General features: G+C 47.9%; 1 protein-coding gene across 1 annotated transcript; it reads right to left on the bottom strand.

Moving 5' to 3' along the window:
- Positions 1-4390: 4390 nt before the first annotated feature.
- Positions 4391-14428, bottom strand: LOC116980868 (lysozyme C, milk isozyme-like). Its single transcript, XM_033033484.1, has 4 exons — positions 14230-14428; positions 12503-12697; positions 5589-5667; positions 4391-4729 (listed from the first exon to the last, which is right to left on the bottom strand). The coding sequence occupies exons 1-4, from the start codon at positions 14342-14344 to the stop codon at positions 4666-4668; spliced, it is 453 nt and encodes a 150-aa protein (XP_032889375.1). The 5' UTR covers positions 14345-14428; the 3' UTR covers positions 4391-4665.
- Between the last annotated feature and the right edge of the window lie 3320 nt (positions 14429-17748).

Below are 17748 nucleotides of genomic sequence, written 5' to 3'. Positions count from 1 at the left end.
CTAAAGTGAAGTCACCTGTATCCTCTAGTTCAGATTCCCCTGCCCTGTGAGAAAATACTGTGTCAATGTATTCAGTCTATTTAGTTTAGTTTAGTTCAGAGATACAGCGTGGAAACAGGCCCTTCGGCCCACCGAGTCCACATCGGCCAACGATCCCCACACACTAACACTATCCTACACACACACGGGTCAATTCACATTTAAACCAAAGCCAATTAACTTACAAACCTGCACGTCTTTGGAGTGTGGGTGGAAACCGAAGATCTCTGAGAAAACCCACGCAGGTTACGGGGAGAACGTGCAAACTCCGCACAGACAGCACCCGTGGTCGGGATCGAACACGGGTCTCCGGCGCTGTGGGTCAGCGACACTACCGCTGCACCACCGTGCTGTCTGTATGCCCAATGATTTTATAAACCTCTGTAAAGTCGCCCCTCGGTCACCATCTTCCAGTGAGAATAAACGCAGCCTGTCCACTCTCTCCCTAGATCCACTGCCCACCATTCCAGGCAGCGTCCTGGTGAATCTCTTCTGCACTCTCTCTATCGCTAACCTATCAGAATCTGAATCAGAATGCTTTATTGTCATTGCATGTGTCACATACAACAAGATTACTGTGTCTCTCCATTTAAAAGAACTTCAACATTCACATACTCATACTTTTTACACTCCCTCCCTCCCCAAACCCATCCATGGATTCACATTTACATAAATTATCACTGTCTCCCACCCCCCCTCCTTCCCCATAACCCGCTCCCAAGACAGAGTTCAGTTCCAAGATTGCTGATGGGTAAAAGCTGTCCTTCCTGTAATGTGGGACTAGAACATTTACCGCCTGACCATAGAAACGTAGAAAATAGGTGCAGGAGTAGGCCATTCGGCCCTTCGAGCCAGCACCACCATTCAATATGATCATGGCTGATCATCCAAAATCAGTACCCCGTTCCTGCTTTCTCCTCATATCCCTTGATTCCGTTAGCCCTAAGAGCTTTATCTAACTCTCTCTTGAAAACATCTAGTCAACTGGCCTCCACTGCCCTCTGTGGCAGAGAATTCCACAGATTCACAACTCTCTGGGTGGAAATGTTTTTCCTCATCTCAGTCCAAAATGGCCGACCCCTTATTCTTAAACTGTGACCCCTGGTTCTGGACTCCCCCAACATCGGGGGGGAAAATAAATGCACAAAGTGCTGGAGCAACTTCCCATCTCCACCTGCAGTTGGAGGCATCTTCAATTTAATGACGTGTTTTGTGTAACTACACCTGCCATTCACGCAACCCATTGCTTACACTGTTCTCTCGACGGCAATGTCAAGAATAAATCATATTCTCCAACCGTTCTCTGTGTGACTTAAACTGTGGGACTGCTTGCGGCGATTAGTTTTCAGCTGTGGTCAATAAGGAAACCAGTAACTTTATGAAGATGTTGCCAGGACTTGAGGGCCTAAGCCACAGGGAGAGGTTGGGCCAGGCTGGGACTCTATTCCTTGAAGAGCAGGAGAATGAGGGGTGATCTTATAGAGGTGTACAAAATCTTTTACTCAGAGTAGAGGAATCAAGAACCAGAGGACATAGGTTTAAGGTGAGGGGGGGAAAGATTTAATAGGAACCTGAGGGGCAACTTTTTCTTTACACAAAGGGTGGTGGGTGTATGGAACGAACTGCCAGAGACGGTAGTTGAGGCATGGACTATCGCAACATTTAAGAAATATTTGGACAGGTACATGGATAGGACGGGTTTAGATGGATATTAACCAAACACAGGCAGGTGGGACTAGTGTAGGTGGTGGGACATGTTGGCCAGTGTGGACAAGTTGGGTCGAAGGCCCTGTTTCCACACTGTATCACTCTATGACCCCATAACTCCATCTCCAACCCTTGATTCTGTGGTCACAGTGACCAATTCTCCCATTTATAGATGTTTGGATCTTGAACGGGTGTCAAGGGTTATGGGGAGAAGGCAGGAAAATAGAATTAAGAGGCAGAGATCAGCCATGATTGAATGGCAGAGTAGACTCGATGGGCCGAAGGGCCTAATTTTTCTCCTATAACTTGTGAACGTGTGGTGCAAGACAGTAGTTCTTCACGACCTTCTCAGGGGCAAGGAATGAACGATTATGGTCTTTCCTGGACACACATGGTCACAAATAAACCTCCAAACCACAGACAGCAAATCACAAAGCAAAATTTATTTCAAATCACAAAGTGTAGTTTAGAGATACAGCGCGAACAGGCCCTTCGGCCCACCTAGTCCACACCCACCATCGATCACCATTCACACTAGTTCTATGTTATCCCACTTTCACATCCACTCCGTACATACTAATTAACCAGGCCAATTAACCTACAAACACGCATGTCTTCGGGATGTGGGAGGAAACCGGCGCTGCCGACGGAAATCCACGCGGTCACAGGGAGATCATGCAAACTCCACGCAGACATGGACAGGTGACGTTATGGGTTGGGACCCTTCTTCAGGCTGATGGAGTGGGGGGAAGAAGCTGAGGAAGAGAGGGTGGGGGGGACAAAGTTTGGCAAGTGATAGGTGGATACAGGTGAGGGAGATGATTGTCAGATGTCGGCTCCGGAAGCCGCGGTCTCAAGCTAGGAAGCGGCCGTTCCAGGTAGCCCAGCCGCCGTGAGGACTCTCCCGACGCCGGGGCAAGACCACCCGGTGAGAACGGCCAGGAACATCGGGCCTCCGTAGAGGCAATTGCGGTGGCCTCAATAGGCCTGACTTTGGGGCGAACATGGGGTGGGGACTGGACATTGTGCCTTCCTCCACAGTGCTATCCACTGTGGGGGGATGATTTTTTTGTCTAATGTAATCCTGTAAGTCTGTGTCCAAGATGGCTGCCGTGAAGAGAGAGTGGACGCTGGCACGATTTGGTTGCCGCTGCTCCCTCTTCACACTGTGTTTTTGATTTTCTGTTTTTGGAATGAATTCTGTTTTTAATTTGTGTCTCTGTGATGTCTTTATTACTTATTTTATTCTGATTATATGTTTTTATTTCTATTAACCTATGTAAGGTGTCCTTGAGATGTCTGAAAGGCGCCCATTAAATAAAATTTATTATTATTATTATTAGATGGGTGGAGTCAGTTGCAAAGGCTGGGGGTGAAGAGGAGACAAGAGGCGGTCAGATACGGAGAGGAGGAGTGAAATGTAAAGCTGGAGGGGGGGTATGTGGAAGGGGAAAGGGGGGGACAGGATAGTGAGAGAGAGGGGGACACACCAGAGCAGCGCACAGGGAAAAGAGTGGAGGGGGGGGGGGGGGGGGGGTGTTACCCAAAATTCAGAGTTCAATGTTCATACCGAAGATAGACACAAAATGCTGGAGCAACTCAGGCAGCATCTCTGGAAAGAAGGAATGGGTGACATTTAGGGTCGAGACCCTTCTTCAGTCTGTGAATCAGGGGAGAGGGAGACTAGATATGGAGGAGCAAGGTGTGAAAACGACAGATCAAAGCAGACGATGATCAAGGAAATGTAGAATGGTTCATTGTTGGCTGAGGGGAAGCTGACAACGAGGAATACAAACAGTAAAATTAATCAGGAGGACAGTGAAACTAGTCGGTGAACCAGGGCGGGGGAGGGATGGAGAGGGAGGGAAAGCAAGGGTTACTGGAACTAGGTTGGGGCAGGGTTCATACCGCTGGGTTATAAGCTACCCAAGTTGACGTCTGGGGCATCATTACATTGGATGATAGTACGGGCTTGAGGGATGAGTGGCCTGCCCCTGTTTTCTTCATCCTGAGGACTTGCTACATCAGTGTAGCACATCGGGAAGAAAGTACAGGAGCCTGAAAATGGTGACCTCCAGGTTCAGGAACAGCTTCTTCCCAACAACCTTCAGGCTCTTGAACACTGCACGAATATATTAAACGACACAGAGTACTGGAGTAACTAGCTGGAGTAGTGGGACAGCCAGCATCTGTAGAGACCACGGAGAGGCAATGTTTCGGGTCGGGATCCTGTCAGTAAGTGACAGCAAGTTCTAAACCTACACCAGGCACATGCAGAGAGTTGTGGACGCAGCTCAGCCCATCGCACAAACCTACTTCCCTTCCATTGACTCCATCTACACCTCACGCTGCCTCGGCAAGGCCAGCAGCATAATCAAGGACAAGTCACACCCTGGCCACTCCCTCTTCTCCCCTCTCCCATCGTGCTTAGGGTACAGAAGTGTGTAAACGCACACCTCCAGATTCAGGGACAGTTTCTTCCCAGCTGTTATCAGGCAATTGAACCATCCGACAACTAATTAGAGAGTGGTCCTGAGCTCCCATCTACCTTATTGGTGACCCTCGGCTTATCTTTGATCCGACTTTACTGGACATTATCCTGCATTAAACGTTATTCCCTTTATCCTGTATCTATACACTGTGGACGGCTCGATTGTAATCGTGTGTTGTCTATCCGCTGACTAGTTAGCACACAACAAAAAGCTTTTCACTGTACCTTGGCACACGTGACAAGAAACTAAACTCTAACCCACACCAGGCAAATGCAGAGAAAATGATGACACAACAACACCAATAAACATCTCTGGGAAATCAATTAATTTGTTGCTTATTTGTTGAGATTTCAGAAATGCGGAGTAACTAGTGTTAGTCAGGAGTTGTTTCCAGAAAGTGGTCACAACCCCACAGGCCAGTTGTTGTCTAGAGGTTGCACTCCTGCAGATAATTGTCAACATTTTCCTTGCAATGTTTATTCCAGCCGTACCTGCAATGGGAGAGAGGATCATGAGTGGACTAGGTCAGCAAACAGCGTTAGGCACTTGGAGTCACAGAGTCACACAGGCCCTTCCGCCCAACTCCTCCACCCCAGCCCACTTTTACAAGGATGATCCCAGGAATGTGTGGATTAACATATGATGGGCGTTTGTTGGCACTGGGCCTGTACTCGCTGCAGTTTTGAAGGATGAGGGGTGAGGGGACCTCATTGAAACTTACCCAATAGTGAAAGGCTTGGATAACGTGGATGTTATAGAAGATGTTTCCACTAGTGGGAGAGTCTAGGACCAGAGGTCACAACCTCAGAATAAAAAGGATGTTCCTTTAGGAAGGAGATGAGGAGGAATTTCTTTAGTCACAGGGTAGTAAACCTGTTGAAAGCCGACAATGCATTTGTAGTTTAGGGCCCCATATCTGAGGAGGGATATGTTGGCATTGGAGAGGGTCCAGAGGTAATTTACCAGAATGATCCCAGGGATGATGAGAAAGGAGATAAGGTGAAATTTCTTTAGTCAGAGGGTGGTGAATCTGTGGAATTCATGGTCACAGAAGGCTGCGGCCCAGCCATGGAATATTGTTATAGCGGAGATTGACAGGTTCTTGATTAGTACAGCTGTCAGGGGTTATGGGGAGATGGCAGGAGAATGAGGTTGTGAGGGAGAGATAGATCAGCCATGATTGAATGGCAGAGTTGACTTGATGGGCTGAGTGGCCTAATTCTGCTCCTATGACATGAACTGCAAGTAAGAATTTCATTGTTCTCTCTAGGACATATGGCAATATGACTTTTGACGCCTGATTCACATATAAACAGAAAACCAGAGATGAAGCAGCATGTTTAAACGTACCAGGCATTCATTCCTTGTGGATCCTTTACCACCCTCTTTGCACATGTGATATCATCTGCAATGTTATTGTCGACAAACTCTAGAGGTAGAAAGTACCAGGACAGAATTAGTTGTTGAAACACTGGCACCTCCCCAAACACAACTCAACCCTAACTGCCCAACTCCCCCCCCTCCCCCCTCCCCCCTACCCCTTCGCCACTTGGCTATAGATGGGAGGCAAACACGTTGTGACAGCCACAATACAAATGTTTAAACGATGTTTGGACAGGTAGATTCAGGCACGGAAATCGTTATCAAAACATGGGGGGGACCTGGGGACACAATTTCTTGGGGGCCGCGCGCACACACACACGCGCACACACACCCACACACACACACGCACACACCCACACACACACACCCCCACACACCCACACACCCACACACAAACACACACACACACACACACACACACACGCACGAAGCTTCAGCCGTGAGCCCTGTGGACAGTAATTACGGGAACGACGGCCCAGGCTTACGGGCAGCGCGGTTCAGCAGCGCTAAATCCAGCTCAACTCTGCTGTCTCGCCGGTTTAACTTACAGCCCTGCCTGGACTGACGGGACACCAGTCCGGAGCCGTGGAGCTAGCGCTGTTTCACCGCGCTGGCTGTAAGCCTGGGCCATCGTTCCCGCAAGTCCAGGCAGGGCTGTAGGTTAACCTGGCGAGACAGGCAGAGTTGAGCTGGATTTAGTGCTGCTTTTCTGCGCTGGCTGTTTCCCGTCTGACTCCCGACATCTCTGGCCACACCCGGGCGTGGGGCACTTGGTTGGGGGCGGGGATGGTCCAGTGGCAGTTCGGCAGCGATTGCAGCGCCGGAGACTCAGGATCGATCCTGGCTGCGGATGAGGCGCAGGTCTGTGTCCAGGGCTGCTGAGAGTGTTTTCCGCTTGTGACCTATGACCTGGGCAAGCAATTCAAGCTCCGCTCTATGTTCTTTGCTACACAGACTTTTTTCTCTGCCAATCTATCCTCAGTCCCACCCACCTACTTACGCCTCTGACCGACACTTCCCTCCTCCAATCATCGCACTGAATTATCATGTCCCGCCCCCATTGCCTATTGACCGACGAGTCTCTCGTCCAATCGGCGCCCTCGATCGTCAGTCCCACCGCCAATGTCTCGCGGAAAGCGGAGATTTTACCGGGTATTAAAATCCGGATTACAAAAAATGGGGGGAATCGTCCCCCACCTCTCAAAAATGGGTGAGGGGGGAAGTGTCCCCCCTGCCCCCCCGGGATTTCCGCCCCTGGGTAGATTGATAGGAAAGGTTTAGAGAGGGAAAAAAAGAGACACAGAGTGCTGGAGTAACTCAGCGGGTCAGGCAGCATCTCTGGAGAACATGGATGGGTGACGTTTCGGATCGGGACCCTTCTTCAGACTTGACCTGAAAAGTCACCTATCCATTTTCTCCAGAGATGCTGAGTTACTCCAGCGTCTTTTTTTTGGTAAATCTGCAGTTCAGTGTGTCTCTAAGGTTTGGAGTGCATCTTGGTCAAAGTTGGGTCAAAGGGCCTGTTTCCGTGCAGCATGAGTCTATGATATGAACAGGCTGGAAATAGAGGGTTATAGACAATGCAGGCTTAACAGCACAATGGCCTGCACGGACATGGTGAGCTGAAGGGCCTGTTCCTGTGCTCTACTGTGCTGTATTCTATAAATGACCATGCCTGTCATAAATTCACATACCTTCAATGCTTCAGCATGGAATGGAAAGGATGAATCTTTTAGTTTTAGGTTTATTATTGTCACGTGTACCGAGCTACAGTGAAAAGATTTACATGCTGTCCAAACAGTTGAGGTAAGACTATACATGAATACCATCATGCCAAGCCAAAGGCAAGTACTATAGTTATTGTGAAGTCAAGCTTGAAAGGGTTCACAGAAGATTTACGAGGATGTTGCCAGGACTAGAGGGTCTGAGCTATAGGGTGAGGTTGAGTAGGCTGGGTCTCTATTCCCTGGAGCTTGGGAGGATGAGGGGTGATCTTAGAGAGGCGGATAAAATCATGAGAGGAATAGATCGGGTAGATGCACAGAGTCGCTAGCCCAGAGTGAGGGAATAGAGGACATTGGTTTAAGGTGAAGGGGAAAAGATTTAATAGGGATCTGAGGGGTAACTTTTTTACACAAAGGGTGGTGAGTGTATGGAACGAGCTGCCAGAGGAAGTACTTGAGGCTGGGACTATCCCAACGTTTAACAAACAGTTAGACAGGTACATGGATAGGACAAGTTTGGAGGGATATGGACCAAACGCAGGCAGGTGGGATTAATGTAGATGGGACAAGTTGGCCGTTGTGGGCAAGTTGGGTCGAAGGGCCTGAGTCCACACTGTATCACTCTATGTCTCGATGATTTAAGTGCTTAGAGCCCTTTACCTAAAGAACCAGAGGACATGCGTTTAAGGTGAGAAGGGAATAGGAGCCTGAGGGGCAACGTTTTCACACAGAGGGTGGTGTGTACATGGAACGAGCTGCCAGAGGAGGTAGTTGAGGCAGGGACTATAACACTATTTAAAAGACATTTGGAGAGGTACATGGATAGGAAAGGTTTAGAGAATATATTCGCCGAACGCAGGCAGAAGGGACTAGTGTAGAAGGGGCATCTTGGTCAGCATGGGCAAGTTGGGCTGAAGGGCCTGTTTCCATGCTGTATGACAATGCAAAGAAAATATCTGTTGTTAATCGGAAACACAACATACTTGAGATTACATGCTGCATTATGATATTTTATCATGCAGAGTGCAGAATATAGTTCCCTGCATTATAGTGTTTAGTTTTATACAGTTTAGTTTTAGTTTAGAGATACAGCGTAGAAACTGGCCCCTTAGCCCACCGATCCGCGCTGACCAGCGACCCCCACACATTAACACTATCCAGGCACGTACCGTGAGTAATTACTCAGGGTAGGCAGGCGGCTTTTAAAAAAAATCTTAGACCTTGCATTCGCAGATTGTTCTCTCCTTAAAAATAGAAAATAAAAATAAATAACAATTCAATTTGTCCAAGTCTTCTAGAAACATTGAAAATAGGTGCAGGTGTAGGCCATTCGGCCCTTCGAGCCTGCACCGCCATTCAATATGATCATGGCTGATCATCCAACTCATTATCCTGTACCTGCCTTCTCTCTATACCCCCTGATCCCTTTAGCCACAAGGGCCACATCTAACTCCCTCTTAAATATAGTCAATGAACTGGTCTCAACTACATTCTGTGGCAGAGAATTCCAGAGATTCACCACTCTCTGTGTGAAAAATGTTTTTCTCATCTCAGTCCTAAAAGATTTCCCCTTTATCCTTAAACTGTGACCCATTGTTCTGGACTTCCCCAACATCGGGAACAATCTTCCTGCATCTAGCCTGTCCAACCCCTTAAGAATTTTGTAAGTTTATATAAGATCCCCCCTCAATCTTCTAAATTCTAGCGAGTACAAGCAGAGTCTATCCAGTCTTTCTTCATATGAAAGTCCTGACATCCCAGGAATCAGTCTGGTGAACCTTCTCTGTACTCCCTCTATGGCAAGAATGTCCTTCCTCAGATTAGGAGACCAAAACTGTACGCAAGACTCCAGGTGTGGTCTCACCAAGACCCTGTACAACTGCAGTAGAACCTCCCTGCTCCTATACTCAAATCCTTTTCCTATGAATTCTAACATACCATTCGCTTTCTTCACTGCCTGCTGCACCTGCATGCCTACTTTCAATTTGGAGTAAGGAGGAGAACTTCTTCAAAGTAGGCATACCTTGAGGAGGGGGAGAACTTCTTCAAAGTAGGCATCCCTCCCATGTCAATTCTTCCCTTCCCTCCCGTACCACCCCCTCCCCGGGCACTTTCCGTTGCAACCGCAAGAAATGCAACTGTCCGTTTACCTCGACTCCATTCAAGGACCCAAGCAGTCGTTGCAGGTGCGACAGAGGTTCACCTGTATCTCCTCCAACCTCATCTACTGCATCGGCTGCTCTAGATGTCAGCTGATCTACATCGGTGAGACCAAGCGGAGGTTGGGCGATCGTTTCGCCGAACACCTCCGCTCAGTCCGCAAGAACCTAACTGACCTCCCGGTGGCTCAGCACTTCAACTCCCCCTCCCACTCAGAATCCGACCTCTGTGTCCTGGGTCTCCTCCATGGCCAGAGCGAGCAACACCGGAAATTGGAGGAACAGCACCTTATATTCCGCTTGGGGAGTCTGCAGCCTGCGAGCTTGAACATTGAATTCTCCCAATTTTGTTAGCCCCTGCTGTCTCCTCCCCTTCCTTAGCCCTCGGGCTGTCTCCTCCCATCCCCCAGTCCTCGGGCTCCTCCTCCTCCTTTTTCCTTCCTTCTCCCAGCCACCCCCTATATGTCTGAAGAAGGGTTTCGGCCCGAAACGTTACCTATTTCCTTCACTCCATAAATGCTGCTTCACCCGCTGAGTTTCTCCAGCTTTTTTGTGACTTACTTTTGTGACCTACTTTTAATGACTGGTGTACCATGACACCCAGGTCTCGTTGCATCTCCCCTTTTCCTAATCAGCCACCATACAGATAATAGTCTACTTTCCTGTTTTTGCCACCAGTGGATAACCTTACATTTATCCACATTATACTGCATCTGCCATGCATTTGCCCACTCACCTAGCCCATCCAAGTCACCTTTCAGCCTCCTAGCATCCTCCTCACAGCTAACACTGCCCCCCAGCTTCGTGCCATCTGCAAGCTTGGAGATGTTGCATTCAATTCCCTCATCCAAATCATTAATATATATTGTAAATAGCTGGGGCCCCAGCACTGAGCCTTGTGGTACCCCACTAGTCACTGCCTACCATTCTGAAAAGGACCCGTTTACCCCCACTCTTTGCTTCCTGTCTGCCAGCCAGTTCTCTATCCACATCAATACTGAAACCCCAATACCGTGTGCTTTAAGTTTGTATACTAATCTCTTATGTGGGACCTTGTCGAAAGCCTCTGAAAGTCCACATATAACACATCCACTGGTTCTCCCTTATCCACTCTACTAGCTACATCCTCGAAAAATTATTTAAGATTCGTCAGACATGATTTACCTTTCATAAATCGATGCTGACTTTGTCCAATGATTTCACCACTTTCCTAATGTGCTGCTATCCCATCTTTAATAACTGACTCTCGCAGTTTTCCCACTACTGATGTTAGATTAACTGGTCTGTAATTCCCCGTTTTCTCTCTCCCTCCCTTTTGAAAAAGTGGGGTTACATTAGCTACCCTCAAAGCCTCAGGAACTACTCCAGAATCTAAAGAGTTTTGAAAAATTATCACTAATGCATCGATTATTTCTGGGGCTACTTCCTTAAGTACTCTGGGATGCACCCTATCTGGCCGTGGGGATTTATCGGCCTTTAATCCATTCAATTTACCTAACCCACTTCCCGGCTAACCTGGATTTCACTCAGTTCCTCCATCTCATTTGACCCCCGGTCCCCTGCTATTCCGGCAGATTATTTAAGTCTTCCTTAGTGAAGACAGAACCAAAGTAGTTATTCAATTGGTCTGCCATGTCCTTGTTCACCATGATCAATTCACCTATTCCTGACTCCAGTTTTCTTTCACAATCTATTATCCCTTTCCTAATTAAGCCCTTTGTCCTCCTCTGCTGGACTGAATTTCTCCCAGTCCTCTGGTAGGCTGCTTTTTTATGGCTAATTTGTATGCTTCATCTTTGTTTTGATATTATCCCTGATTTCCCTTGTTATCCACGGATGCACTACCTTCCCTGATTTATTCTTTTGCCAAACTGGGATGAACAATTGTTGTAGTTCATCCATGCAGTGTTTAAATGCCTTCCATTGCATATCCACCGTCAGCCGCCGACAGCAGAACCGGCTGCCACCTGAGTAAGGCCGGCGAGCGACAGGAGAGAGGTTTTCAGACGGAGAGTACTGCCAGAGGTGTGCGGGGACCGGCAGAATGGGCTGTCCGTTCCCGGCGGCCACTCGCAGCCACCCAAGCTACTTCACTCTCCGGCCACAATGCGGTGGCTCCGTGCAAGGAGCGCCGCAAGTGGGTTACTGGCCCCGATCCCCTCCTTCACAACGCTCCTGCCTTCCCCGCAAATTTACCCCGGGCCAGACTCCCCAAACACTGTGAAAGGAGCTCCCCCCCCCCCCAACACCAGGAAATACGGTATTTAGAAACATAAAGCACCAAGAAATGTACTTACCACATTATCGGTACATGAACTCCATTCTTCTCTCTTTGCTTCCTAACATACCCTTCAGATAATGGCTATCCATATTTGAAAAACCCGCAAAGAAACTTGCGCTGCGCATGCGCAGTACAGCAAAGGCAGAATTTCAGCTGCCTTCAGCTCCCCTTGAAATTGACGGCTTCAAGCAGCGCGGACGGCACGTGGGCTGCACAGACCTTCCTGTGTTACAATCGCTGCGGATGAAAGGCACGGAGAATTATGCCTACCTAAGAGATCGATCTCTTAGATAGGCATAATTCTCCCATGCCTTTATTATTTATATTTAATGGTTCCATGTCATAATTTTAGTCAGGGTAGGCAGTGCCTACCTTGCCTACCCGGATGGCACGTGCCTGACACTATCCTATACACACTTGGGACAATTTACATTCATACCAAGCCAATTAACCTACAAACTTGTACATCTTTGGAGTGAGGGACGAAACCGGAGCACCCGGGGAAAACCCACACAGGTCACAGGGAGAATGAACTCCGTACAGACAGCACCCGTAGTCGGGATCGAACCCGGATCACCGGCGCTGTGAGGCAGCAACTCTGCTGCTGTGCCACCGTGCTGCCCAGAGACAAAGTTGGGGAAAACAGCAAGTGGTAAGCAGAATGCCAGGAGTGAAACCTAACGGAGCTTAGAATTAATTACCAGACATCTCACGCACGTGTGCAGTGTTGTTCACAAGCATTTAGTGAATTTTCCGTCTTTCCATCGTCACACCACCAGCGACTGTTGATCTGGAACAGTCCGTAATCTGTGGAAACAACTCTGCCATTTCTCCAGTTCTGTCCCTCAGCATTGGTACTGAAGCTGCTTTCGTATTGCACCAAGCATACCCCTGAAACAAGGGCAAAGATATGTCATGGAGCACAGAAACAGGCCCTTCGGCCCAACATCCCCATACTGACCCGGTTACCATTTGACTGCGGTTGGCCTGTGTCCTCTGAACCCTTCCCATCCAATGTATGTGTCCAAATGTCTAAGTGTATCAGCTCCTGTAGCTTCTTGTGACAGCTCACTCCAGATACGGACTGCATTCTGAGTGAAATGCTGCCCCAGAGATCCCTATTAAGTCTCCCCCCTCACCGTATGCTCTCCATCGAGTTTGGAACCTTCTACCTGGGAAAAAGATTGTGAGCATTGATGTTAAGGACAACCCATAAAACCTCGTAGACTTTCCCTGATCAGTCCATGCCCGTCAAAATTCTGGTCATTCTGCCTCTCAGATCATCCCTCCAATATCTTCGGTTGAAACCAGCATCTGCATTTCCTTCCTACTCATTTTGTCCGCTCCATTGCAAAATTGTTAGGGAGAGCTCTTAAAGATAGCGGAGTCAGGGGAAATGGGGAGAAGGCAGGAACGGGGTACTGATTGCGGATGATCAGCCATATTCACAGTGAATGGTGGTGCTGGCTCGAAGGGCTGAATGGCCTACTCCTGCACCTATTTCTATTGTCTACTGTAAAATCTCCTCAAGATATATCTACTTTGAAGAGGTTCTCCCCCTCTCTTCAATGAGAGTTCTGCAACACCCTCTCTCACTGCTCCCCCTCTGTCCTTCCTCCTGCTCTCCGACGCTACGACCACGTTTTAACTCAGACTCGCTCCCTATAATGTCTCTATCTCTCGTTTCCCTCTCCCCTGAGTCTAAAGAAGGGTTTCGGCCGAAACAACACATATTCCTTTTCTCCAGAGATGCTGCCTGACCCGCTGAGTTACATTTTGTGTCTCCCCAGCACGAACGTCAGGCTCACTGGTCAGTAGATCTCAGTCTGGTCCTTGCTGCCCTTCTTAAACAACGGCACAACATGGGGTAGAGTGGAATCGGACAGTACCCTACCTTTAGACTACAATTATACAGCGTGGAAACAGTCGCTTCGGCCCACGAAATCTTTGCCGACCAGCGATTACCCCGTACACTAGCACTATCCAACACACTAGAGACAATTACATAAACCAATTAACCTATAAACCCGTCTTTAGAGTGTGGGAGGAAACCGGAGCACCCCGGAGGAAACCCACGTGGTCACAGGGAGAACATACAAACTCTGTACAGACAGCACCTGCAATCATGTATTGCCCCTAGTGTGTGTAGGATAGTGTTAGTGTGTGGGGATCGCTAGACGGCGTGGACTCAGTGGGACGAAGGGCCTGTTTTCGCACTGTATCTCTAAACTAAACTAAAGGCTGTATGCTATTCAATGAGATCAGATAATACTTTACATAAATGCAAACAAGTCAAGGGGTAGACGTTGTTCCTGAGCCTGGTTAAAAACATTCAGTGCCTATGTCGACAGTGCCTATTCTTGGGACGACAGATGGCACAATGGGCTAAGTGTTCGGCTGGCGACTGGAAGGTGGCCGGTTCGAATCCCGCTTGGAGTGCATACTGTCGTTGTGTCCTTCCAACCCGTAACTTTGAAAGACACGGGCTAGCTCACATTTGGTGTAGGTCCGAAGGCTCGCGACGGTGAACAAAGCACAAAGAAGGAACAGGGTCTTCATCTCACTGGTAATTACTCTCCTGTACGGTCGATTCTAATGCGGAAATAACTCTTGCCCACTTTCCACTTGCAATCAAATTGAACGCTGCCACAGTTCAATTAGAAGATATATACACACATGAATAAATAAACTGATAAAGTGCAAATAACAGATAATGGGCTATTAATGTTCAGAGTTTGTCCGAGCCTAGACTAATAGCCTGATGGCTGTGGGGAAATAGCTATTCCTGAACCTGGTCGCTGCAGTCTTCAGTCTCCTCTACCTTCTACCTGAAGGTAGCGGGGAGATGGGTGTATGGCCTGGATGGTGTTATAGGAGATTAGTGGGCAAAATGAGGGCACATGGTATTGGGGGTAGAGTGCTGACATGGATAGAGAAGTGGTTGGCAGACAGGAAACAAAGAGTAGGGATTAACGGGTCCCTTTCAGAATGGCAGGCAGTGACTAGTGGGGATCGCAAGGCTCGGTGCTGGGACCGCAGCTATTTACAATATACATCAATGATTTGGATGAAGGGATTCAAAGTAACATTAGCAAATTTGCAGATGACACAAAGCTGGGTGGCAGTGTGAACTGTGAGGAGGATGCTACGAGACTGCAGGGTGACAGGTTAGGGGAGTGGGCAGATGCATGGCAGATGAAGTTTAATGCAGATAAATGTGAGGTTATCCACTTTGGTAGCAAAAACAGGAAGGCAGATTACTATCCAAATGGCGTCATGTTGGGAAAAGGAGAAGTACAATGGGATCTGGGGGTCCCTTTACATCAGTCTATGAAAGTAAGCATGCAGGTACTGCAGGCAGTGAAGAAAGCGAATGGCATGTTGGCCTTTATAACAAGAGGAATTGAATATAGGAGCAAAGAGGTCCATCTGCAGTTGTACAGAGCCCTAGTGAGACCACACCTGGAGTATTGTGTGCATTTTTGATCCCCTAATTTGAGGAAGGACATTCTTGCTATTGAGGGAGTGGTTCTTGGTTCTTGGTTTCTTGGAATTTAAACTGGAGGTGGTGAAGGGAGTCAACTTAAATGTTAGAAAATAATCGCTTTTGTTTTATTTTCAATCAATCTTGCATCGTAACATACATTAATCATTTATTTTAAAAACACCCAAACCTACATTCCAGTGCTCAACAACAATTTTGTACAGTGGTGACTGCCTGCTTATCACACAATTTGCAAGTCATGAAGAAGAAAATGTATTGCTTGTTTATGGACTTAAATGTCACCATCTGTTTCTTCAACTTGAATTTTAAAAAAGTTCAGTATTGCTGCAGAATTCTTATTTAAATAACTATAGTAAGTGTTTTTGAAAGCAATGGCGTACACATGTTGCACTTAAGCAAACATGGCTCTTAGTGCAGCGTAGGTTTACAAGGTTAATTCCCGGGATGGCGGGACTGTCATATGCTGAGAGAATGGAGCAGCTGGGCTTGTACACTCTGGAGTTTAGAAAGATGAGAGGGGATCTCATTGAAACATATAAGATTGTTAAAGGTTTGGACACGCTAGAGGCAGGAAACATGTTCCCGATGTTGGGGGAGTCCAGAACCAGGGGCCACAGTTTAAGAATAAGGAGTAAGCCATTTAGAACGAAGACGAGGAAACACTTTTTCTCACAGAGAGTGGTGAGTGTGGAATTCTCTGCCTCAGAGGGCGGTGGAGGCAGATTCTCTGGATGCTTTCAAGAGAGAGCTATCTTATAAATAGCGGAGTCAGGGGATATGGGGAGAAGGCAGGAACGGGGTACTGATTGGGGATGATCAGCCATGATCACATTGAATGGCGGTGCTGGCTCGAAGGGCCGAATGGCCTACTCCTGCACCGATTGTCTGGTTCCATGATGATGCTGCCAGCCTTTATGAGGCAGCGACTGTGATAGATCGCCTAGATGGACGGGAGGTCAGAGCCGATGATGGACTGGGCAGTGTTTACTACTTTTTGTAGTCTTTTCCGCTCCAGGGCGCTCAAGTTTCCGAACCAAGCCACGATGCAACCAGTCATCATGCTCTCTACTGTGCACCTGTAGAAGTTAGAGAGAGTCCTCCTTGACAAACCGACTCTCCGTAATCTTCTCAGGAAGTAGAGGCGCTGATGTGCTTTCTTTATGATTGCATCAGTGTTCTGGGACCAGGAGAGATCTTCAGAAATGTGCACGCCCAGGAATTTGAAGCTCTTGACCCTTTCAACCATCGACCCATTGATATAAACGGGACTGTGGGTCACCATCCTCCCTCTTCCAAAGTCCACAATCAGTTCCTTGGTTTTGCTGGTGTTGAGGGCCAGGTTATTGTGCTGGCACCATTTGGTCAATCGGTCAATCTCACTTCTATACTCTGACTCATCCCCATCAGTGATACGTCCCACAACAGTGGTACCGTCAGCGAACTTGATGATGGAGTTCGCACTATGACCGGCTACGCAGTCATGAATATAGAGTGAGTACAACAGGGGGCTGAGCACGCCGCCTTGAGGTGCTCCTGTGCTGATTGTTATCGAGACTGACACATTTCCACCAATACGAACTGATTGTGGTCTGTGAATGAGGAAGTCAAGGATCCAATTGCAGAGGGATGCGCAGAGACCCAGTTCGAGTTTGGTAACCAGCTTGGAGGGGATGATTGTATTAAATGCCGAGCTGTAATCAATGAATAACAGCCTGACGTATGTGTTTTTGTTGTCCAAGTGATCCAGAGCGGAGTGGAGGGCCAGCGAGATCGCATCCACCGTTGATCTATTGTGGTGGTAAGCGAACTGCAGAGGGTCCAGATTTTTTTCGAGGTAGGAGTTGATTTGCGCCATGATCAACCTCTCAAAGCACTTCATCACCACAGACGTTAGTTCCACTGGTCGATAGTCATTGAGGCACGTCACCTTGCTCTTCTTGGGCACCGGTATAATTGATGCCCTTTTAAAGCTGGTGGGAACCTCAGGCCTCAGAAGTGAGAGGTTGAAAATGTCCGTAAAAACCCCAGCCAGTTTTTTTCAAAAAAGGACACTAAGTGCTGGAGTAACTCAGCAGGTCAGGCAGCATCTCTGGAGAACGTGGATAGGTGAAAGAATAGGTGTGAGACAAAAGAAAGCTTTATACCATGGTAACCTCATTGCACAACATTGAAAGAACAATACAAGGGCGGGTATTCCCAGAAATTACTTAATTGTTTTGTGTTACTGGATTTCACGTGTCAGCAAAAACATGGAACAATGCCACAGTTCAATTAGAAGACATAAATGCCCAGGAACAAAGGGATCTACAGGGAGTGGTGGTCACTGCCCGCTCCATCACGGGTACTGACCTCACCACCATCACAGGGATCTACAGGAGGCACTGCCTCAAAAAGGCAGCCAGCATCATCAGAGACCCACACCACCCTGGCCACGCTCTCACCTCACTCCTACCATCCG

This window comes from Amblyraja radiata, chromosome 14, assembly GCF_010909765.2.
Source record: "Amblyraja radiata isolate CabotCenter1 chromosome 14, sAmbRad1.1.pri, whole genome shotgun sequence".
Taxonomy (NCBI): Eukaryota; Metazoa; Chordata; class Chondrichthyes; order Rajiformes; family Rajidae; genus Amblyraja; species Amblyraja radiata.
This window is presented reverse-complemented; position numbering and strand designations above follow the sequence as displayed.